We start from the raw sequence: 8,960 nt of genomic DNA, 5'->3' as shown, positions 1-8,960 counted from the left end.
TGGTATGGCTCAGTCCTTAGCACACACCTTTAATCCCAAATAATGATGGTAAAGTTAGTTTGTAGAAGGAAGCATCCATGTTTGAAAGTGATGTCTAATTGAGGGGCAGACAAAGTGATGAATCAGAGAAAGATTTGACAGAATAGGATCTGCCCAACCCTCAGGAGAAGAGAGGAAAGGGAAGCTACTTAAGGGAGCAGTGTGGAGAGAGGAAACAGTTTCACTGGGACAGTTGTACAGATACAGGTTGCAGAGAGAGAGAGAACAAACTAGACACAGGTGATGAAAGATCAAGGCAGAGATTAAGGAGCCAGAAGATTAGAACAGATTGCCAAAGTTACTATGAGGTCACGAGGAGGCAATTCAGGCGAGACTGAAAGGGAGAAGCCAGATAGAGTAACTGAGCTTGGAGAGAAGCTTGAGCCAGAAGAACTGAATGAACCAGCCAGCCAGAGATCAGAAAAAAAAAAAAACCAGAAAATGCGGTGAGTTTATTCAGCAGCAGGTTTTCAGAAAACATTTTATGTAAGATTGTGTGGAGGCTAGAAGCTTCCAGGGCTAGGTTAGCAGACTGAGGCAATGAGCCTCAGATTTTTACAGGTTACTTTTAAGATAGGCTTGGTTATACAGAAAGGTAGCTGAAGCCAGGAATGGAGGCACACACCTTTAATCCCAGCACTGGGAAGCAGAGACAGGTGAACCTCCGAGTTTGAGGCCAATCTGTTCTACAGAGCGAGTTCTAGGACAGCCAGGGATACATATAGCAAGATTCTGTCTTAAAACAGGAAGAAAAAGGCGGCAGCTGAGCAAGCCAGCTAGCAGCATTGTTCTATAGTTTCTGCTTCATTGAGCTCCTGTTGATTTCCCTCAGCGGTAAACTATTACCTGGAAGTATAAGATACACCCTTTCCTCCCAAGTTGATTTCGGCCAAGACACCACCACATGACCAGTACCACCATCCACATCCTGCCCAGGGAAGTCTAGCAGGTGGTCAGAAATCCTGGCAGGCCAGTTTGTACCCGTATGTCCTGCCTGCCAGCTCTTTCTCTCTATCCCTCCTCCTCTTGGTCTCCAGAAGGCTGGCAAGTATTGATGTTCCAGCCTCTTCCCTGGTGTGCTTGATCCTCCCTCCCTCCCTCTCTGTCTCTCTCTCTGTGTCTCTCAATTTAATTCTATTTGTAATTCAGTTTTTACACTCCATATTCCACCCCCCCACCCTCCCCATCTACCATCCGACTGCTCCATATCCCACACCTCCTCCTCACCTGAGCTCTAAACTCCTTGAGGCCTCCAGTGTCTTGAGGGTTAGGTGCTTCATCTCTGAATGAACACAGACCTGGAAGTCCTCTGCTGTATGTGTGTTGGGTGCCTCACATCAGCTGGTGTATGCAGTCTGTTTGGTGGTCCAGTGTTTGAGAGATCTCAGGGGTCCAGATTAATTGAGACTGCTGGTCTACAGGGTTGCTCTTTTCAGTTTCTTTCAGCCTTCCCTAATTCAACAAGTGGATCAAGGACCTCAACATAAAACCAGATACACTGAATCTAATAGAAGAGAAAGTGGAAAAGAGCCTTGAACTCATTGGCACAGGGGGAAATTTCCTAAACAGAACTCCAATGGCCCATGCTCTAAGATCAAGAATTGATAAATGGGATCTCATAAAACTGGAAAGCTTCTGTAAGGCAAAGGACATAGTCAATAAGACAAATCAGCAACCTACTAACTGGGAAAAAAAAAACTTAACTAACCCCACATCCGGTAGGGGGCTAATATCCAAAATATATAAAGAACTCAAGTTAATCACCAAAAAAACCAAACAACCCAATCAAAAAATGGGGTACAGAACTAACCTGAGAATTCACAACTGAGGAAACTCAAATGGCTGAGAAACACCTAAGGAAATGTTCAAAGTCCTTAGTGATCAGAGAAATGCAAATCAAAACGACCCTGAGAGTCCACCTTACACCAGTCAGAATGGCTAAGATCACAACCTCTGGTGACAACATATGCTGGAGAGGATGTGGAGAAAGAGGAACACTCCTCCATTGCTGGTGGGATTGCAAACTGGTACAACCACTCTGGAAATCAATCTCGTGGTTCCTCAGAAAATTGGAAATAGATCTATCTACCTAAAGACCCAGCTATACCACTCTTGGGAATATACCCAAAAGATGCCCCACCATGCCACAGAGCACATGTTCCACTGTCATAATGGCCTTATTTGTGATAGCCAGAAGCTGGAAACAACCTAGATGTCCCACAACAGAAGAATGGATACAGAAAATGTGGTTCATTTACACAATGGAATACTACTCAGCTATTAAGAACGAGGACATCCTGACTTTTGCAGGCAAATGGATGGACCTAGAAAATATCATCCTGAGTGAAGTAACTCAGACCCAAAAGGACATGCATGGTGTGTACTCACTAATAAGTGGATATTAGCCAAAGAAAAAAAACCCATACAGAATACACAAGATACAGTCCACAGAATTCACAAGGCTCAACAAGCTGAAGTGCCCAAGTGAGGATGCCTCAGTCCCACTTGGGAGAAGAAATCAATCACAAGTGGGGAGGGAGGGACGGAGGGACTTGGGAGGAAATGTGGACAGTGTGTGTGTGTGGGGGGGTGGTAGAGGGGAACCTGATCTGGTATTGGGTGAGGGAAAAGGACTGAAGCCCTGAGGGCCAGCAGAAATAATGTAAACAGGCAACCTCAGGAAATAGGAGGTTGGGAGGACCCCCCAGAATGCACCAGAGACCTGGGAGGTGAGAGACTCCCAGGACTCATAGAGAGGGACCTTCGATGAAATAAATGCCCAGCACTAGGGAAAGGGAACTTATAGATCCCACCACCAGCTGGAAGACAGAACAAGTGAGGGAGGGGGGGCATTCCACAGTCACACCTCTGACCTATAATTGTTTCTGTCTGAAAGGATTACAGGGATGGAAATGGAGAGGAGCCTGAGAAAAAGAAGGTTCAGTAACAGGCCCAAAGTGGGATCCAGCTCAAGGGGAGGTCCCAAGGCCTGACACTATTACTGAGGCTATGGAATGCTCACAAAAAAGGGATCTATCATGACTGCCCTCCAAAGGACCCAACACGCAGCTTAAAGAGTCAGATGCAGTTATTTGCACCCAACCAATGGACAGAAGCAGCTGAGCCCTGTTGTTGAATTAGGTCATCTTTCTTCAGGCAAGTTCCCACTTAACCCTCCCAGGGGTCCCCCATATCTTCGAGGATCACATGCAGCACTGGCAGAGGGTTCTTCTACATTGCCTATCTGGCTTTGCTCTGGCATCTCTTCCCTCCTTAGGTGCTCTGCTTGCCAGTCTCTCTAGTCCCTACAGTGTTTCCACGGAAACCCTTCCTTCTGCCAGGAAAAGCCCTCTCCCTCCATTAGTCTATTTACTTTTTATTTTTATTTAATGTACTTTGGTGTTTTGCCTACATGTATGTCTGTGTGAGGGTGTCAGAAGCCCTGGAACTGGAATTACAGACAGCTGTAAACAACCATGTGGTTGCTGGGAATTGAACCTCTAGAAGAGCAGTCAGTGTTCTTAACCACTGAGCCATCTCTCTAGCCCCCTCCTGTTTCTTCTTTTTTAAAAAAAATATTTGTTAAGTTTTATGAGTACACTGTTGCTGTCTTCAGACACGCCAGAAGAGGGCATCAGATCCCATTACAGATGGTTGTGAACCACCATGTGGTTGCTGGAAATAGAACTCAGGACCTCTGGAAGAGCAGTCAGTGCTCTTAACTGCTGAGACATCTCTGTTTATTCCTTACCCACCCAGCCTGGATACCTTCATCATCCACAGGCCCACAGAGTATTGCCCTGCTCTTCACTTGCTGTTCAACTATATTAGTCATGGTGGTGCAACCCTTTAATTCTAGCACCGGAGAGGCAGACAGGCAGATCCTTGAATTCGAGACTAACCTAGTCTACATAGCAAGTTCCAGGCCATCCAGGGCTATAGTGTGACCCTGTGCCCCAACCCCCCATAAAAGTATGTACCATTGTGGGCCTGAACCACATATCCATCAGTTTCACACTGGACTGACTCACTGCCATATTTCCATGGACTGTGAACATCTATGCTTATACTCCCAGGCAGAGCTCAGTGAGCTGATCAAGGACCTTGCTCTGAATTCTACCCAGCCCCGTACCTGGTTCCTGAGTGCTAACATTAAAGGGGGTGGGACCATCCAAGGTCCTAAGAAGCCCATACAGAATGAGTTAGATCACTACAGCTAGTTGTCTGAGTTAGGGGCAGATATAAGAACAGTAGAAAAAGAACACATTAGTCCAAGTAAGTATTCTGAAGGTTCACTCACTAGATTTTTATTTTTGGTACTAGACTTGATCAGGGCTTTATGAACCAGATTTTTTTTAAATTTTATTTATTTTTATTATTATATGTAAGTACACTGTAGCTGTCTTCAGACACACCAGAAGAGGGAGTCAGATCTTGTTACGGATGGTTGTGAGCCACCATGTGGTTGCTGGGATTTGAACTCTGGACCTTCGGAAGAGCAGTCGGGTGCTCTTACCCACTGAGCCATCTCACCAGCCCCATGAACCAGATTTTAATCTGCAGACTTCTAAACATTCCCTGATGTTATCTGACGCCCACAGTGCTATCACCCCGTCCCCACCCTTTTAAATCTTGGCCTGTAGGAAGCTCATCATTGGTGAATATTTATAGTTGCTTTTAAATAATGGAGTAAAGGCGTCTAGGATTCTTTGGACAGCTTCCATGGTGTCAGACAGCTGATTCTGCATCAGCAGTCACATGTGCAACCATAAAGTAAAGCTTGCACTGGAGAGGCAGGGATGCAGCAGTTGCTCACTCTGCACAGAACGCTGGTGAGGTCTGTCAGTATGTGTCACATGGGATGCTAGAATAGGAAATGTGGAGGGTAGCTGTTCAAGACATTTGTCCACAAACCACTTTTAAATGTATTGTTCAGATTTACTTTTATTATTTCATGGGTATGAGTGTTTTGCCTACATGTACATCTCTGTATATCACTTGTATACCTGGTGCCTGAGGCGGCTTTGAGCCTCCACATGAGAGCTGGGAATGGAACCCAGGTCATCTGTAGCATTATTCTTAACCGCTGAGCCAACTCTCCAGCCCTCACATTATCAATTTTTAGAAACTGTTTTTTAATGTTTACTGGTACTTCTGACTTAGAAGTAGCTATAAATGTCTTTAATTAAAGTTTACACTTTAAATTTACAATTTTACCTCATTTTTATTGTAAGGAATTATTACAGAAAATCAAAATATCAATATTTGAAAAATACATTCCATTACACAGAATCCAAAGAAACAATGCTGCTAAGCCTTAGCCATGGTCCCAGCTGATGCGGTCATCCCACACTGAGCAGCACCAGAGCAGTTTGAGAGCCAAAGTGGTCTATACAAACACGTGCCTGCAGTTATGGCCCAGCTGCTGCCACCTTGTCCTTGGTACCATAAGATATCATGGAACGCCCAGTTCCACACAGCTGCCAAACTGGCAAGTCAGTAAGTCCAGCAGTCCCCAGACTCCCTCACTGTGGAAAACCAATGTTGTCGGTTGTAAGAGTTAATACATTATTTATTCCACACAAGAGGCAATGATCCTCCCGAGAAAAGTCTTTAAGGCATCTATGACATCTGGGAATTTTATATTTAGTTAGCTGGTTTTTCACTATATCAGTTCTGTATAGTGAGCATAGCTCAGAGGCCTTTGCTGAGCTGCTTCCTCTGCTGGGCTGGCAGGGGAGCTCTGGAGCTTCAGGTGGCTCTAGGGGCTGATCCTGAGGGAAGCCAGCATCTGTGAGGGAGACATTTACATGCTGCTGTTGCTTCCTCTCCTAAGCATTTGGCAGTTCAGCCACTTTTTCTCTTCTCCAGGTAAGGAAATCCTAGATGGGGGCCTGTCTTCCACCCCTTGCCTGCAAACAAGACTAGTACAGGAACGGTTCAGTATGGGGGATGGGCGCAAATTGGGCGGGGTGGTGAGATTCCACACACCCAGCTTCATGAAAGACCCACTCAAGGAGAGGGAGGAAGCTGATGGGTAGTCAGAAACAACTCATGGTTCTGAGGTAGAGGACAGAAACATCATGTGGACCCCACTCCTTGGAGAGAATATGGCAGATGAACTGAGCAGTCTAATATTCAGACTGGACTGAATTGGCTACTGGGGTGGAATAGGCCCGAAACTCGTGTTCTAACACATCACTGAGTGAGACACCAATGAAAAGACAACTGGAAACAAGGGAGTCCTCAGTGTAGGCACTTAAGCTTGTGGGACATTGCTGTGTTAGAAGATCATAGCAAACTAGTGTAAGCACATGGTCTGTACCTCTATCTTTAAAACCTTAATGATACACTGTACAGCAGTCATGATGAACAAGAGGCAGGTAAAAAGCTAGGTGAGTATAGCAGTGTTAACTGATGCAGCAATTATGTTTCAGTAAACTTGATTCTTCCTGATTGGCTCATTCACAACCAACAACTTTTTGAATGAATAAATGAAGTTTTGCTGCTAGTTCTTAAGGTAGTGATAAGACCGAACAAGAACAGGTAAGCAATTTCATGGTGAAATCTGGTCAGCATGGAGAGAGCACAGGAGAGACACACAGTAAGTCTGGTCCTGGCCAGGGCAGTGTACAGCAGGAGGGCAGCACAGTGAGCATGGCATGGTCTGGGGGATTGCGGCTGTGGAAGAAAGCCTGAGCCACATCTACAGCATGGCTACCAATGCTCAAGTCACACAGCCCCGTCAGCCACGGGGATGACTACAATGACCTCTGAAGGAACAGAAGCTTGAACCTACATATGCTTTAGGCATCATCTGCAAATTGTAAGTACAGTTATAGGCAAGGTTGTTACTGAAACTGGTGTGGTAGGGCAAGGACACAATGATCAGCGTCATCCTGCTTCCCTATGTGCCCTTTCCACCCTGGTTCATAACCATACCATTCCTACCTTTCCCACTAAAGAACCACGGTAACAACCTAACTCTAGGTCTTCGTGGCCCTTTTTAGGCAATAAAACCTGGAAACTGACTACATGCTCCTATAGTTGTTGGCCAAGACTGATTAAATGTTTCCATAAAGATTATATATGAAGTAAGTCACAGGCTGGGGGACAATGGCACTCCTCCAAGTAACTCTTCCTTTTAAACACTGTGTACAAGCTAATGTTAACATAAAAAGCATACATATAAATCACAGAAATATTTTTAGAAAGTAGCACACTGGTTTCTCAGCACATTTTATACATATTTAGGCAGTAAGATGTCTAACTCTACAGCAACAGAGAGCATACCACTATCCAAGGAAGAAAGTGATGCCAAAAGAAGTCCCTTTTATTCATACAGCCATACTCTATTAACGCAAGTATCGTAGGGTTATCAAATGTCTCAAAAAAATCAGTGCGAGTGATTGACAGTTAAGCTCTGACTATGACCAGATACTGTTCATCTCAGAGTCTCAGAGCAATTGTGGTTTTGTTTCTTAAAAACAAACAGAAAACCCAGTGGTGTAAGTTTCTCTTTCAGTGTGCAATATAATAAAATGAAAAAATTAAAATTCCCAAACAGAAACAACCCAAAACACTGGCCAAACTTTAAGAAGAAAGAGGCCCCGCATCCCAGGGGTAGAACAGGCGGCAGCAGCAGGAACCAAAGACCTATGCTTCGTAGCCTCGCTCATCATTTCAGACAGAGCTCTAAAACAGGCTGCTCATAGCTGGCCGGGGCCTTGGGCTGTTCAGCTCTGATGAGGCACAGCGCCACCCAGAACTGGTGCCACTAGCACTCAGCATGCAAGGCAAGGTTTTAGCAGGAAGGATGTGTCAGGGAGAGAGAACCTGGATCAAAGTCACAGCTATCTCCTTTCTTATCAGTATGAATTTCTTCCTTCTTGGCAGTTTTCCCTTTTAGATTAGTGTGTGCTGAGGTCCAGTCCAAGCTGGCTATCAGAACCACTGATGGAAGAGCATGTGATGGCATTCTTGAACATGGGTTTTTGAATTGGATTCACCAATGACACAGCTAGAAAAGTGCAGCACAGTCAAAGTGCATTTCTTCCACCACTCAAGTGGCAGCGACCGAGGACTCCAAAGACAGGACGCAGCAAGACGAGAGATGAGACAGCTGCTGGGTGTCAAGCTGCCACAGGCATTCTGACGCCCAGCAGCAGCAACATTGGTAAAGCTTTCAGTTGTTAAGGCCACAATTTTTCAGCTCTCATCTTTGAACCCTGTTAGAAAGATTTCACCTTTTTAAAAGGGCAGCTCACTAAAAATACAGCTTAGCTTAAAGAAAGAAAAGACTTGAGGGCAGAGGTTCCTATTCTCTTTATGAAAACACTGTGCATGAGAGGCCAGAGCCTCTTAGGGTAGCCACCGCCCTAGAGTGACCAGCGCTCATCCAGCAGCCGCTCTCTGCTCTGAGGGCTCTGTTCTGAGTCAGCCCAGGCAGGGAGACTTTGTGAATTCTCTGAGATGGACGCTACGTTACTGGAAGGGAACATTGTCTCCAAGTGTCCTTGTGTGCTGCTAGCCAATTCCTATCACATTTGTCACGCAGGTTAAACTGGCCTGGTCCAACCAGTGAGACATCTAGTGCAATAGACCACAGTCTGACACACTGACAGTCATACAGAATCATTTGTAACAATCAGGGATCACGCCATGGTCTTCTGCCGCAGGAAGACAACTGCCAGCTCTTGCTCTGGGTAGGAGGCAGGCCGGTGAGCAGAGCAGCTGCTGGGGAGGTGCCAGGGATGCAGGCCTGGGTCCTCCTGGGGGCCTCACTAAGAGACTCCACCCAGAGTCAGTACATCAAAGCAAATGTTGCAAACCCGCACAGGCTTGTTCAGGTCAAACTTTATAATAGGGATCTCCTTGGTTGAGCATTTATGGCAAAGAAGACGGCCGCAGTGACGACTGTG

The 8,960-nt window shown here is 45.6% G+C and overlaps 1 protein-coding gene across 3 annotated transcripts in view; it reads right to left on the bottom strand.

Moving 5' to 3' along the window:
- Nucleotides 1–4,321: 4,321 nt before the first annotated feature.
- The window catches only part of Ankfy1 (ankyrin repeat and FYVE domain containing 1), an 82,145-nt gene continuing 77,506 nt past the window's right edge, over nt 4,322–8,960 (bottom strand). For 2 of the 3 annotated variants that reach the window (XM_030245484.1, XM_030245483.1), the window contains one exon: nt 5,199–8,955. In XM_030245484.1, the coding sequence (XP_030101344.1) occupies nt 8,823–8,955 (133 nt within the window). In that variant the 3' untranslated portion in view covers nt 5,199–8,822. Of the gene's footprint in view, nt 8,956–8,960 lie in introns of all 3 variants that reach the window. The other variant, NM_009671.5, reaches the window with a different exon arrangement.

The sequence above is a fragment of the Mus musculus genome, chromosome 11 (assembly GCF_000001635.26).
Source record: "Mus musculus strain C57BL/6J chromosome 11, GRCm38.p6 C57BL/6J".
NCBI classification, from domain to species: Eukaryota; Metazoa; Chordata; class Mammalia; order Rodentia; family Muridae; genus Mus; species Mus musculus.
The sequence above is the reverse complement of the archived record's forward strand: the minus strand, read 5'-3'. Positions and strand labels throughout refer to the sequence as shown.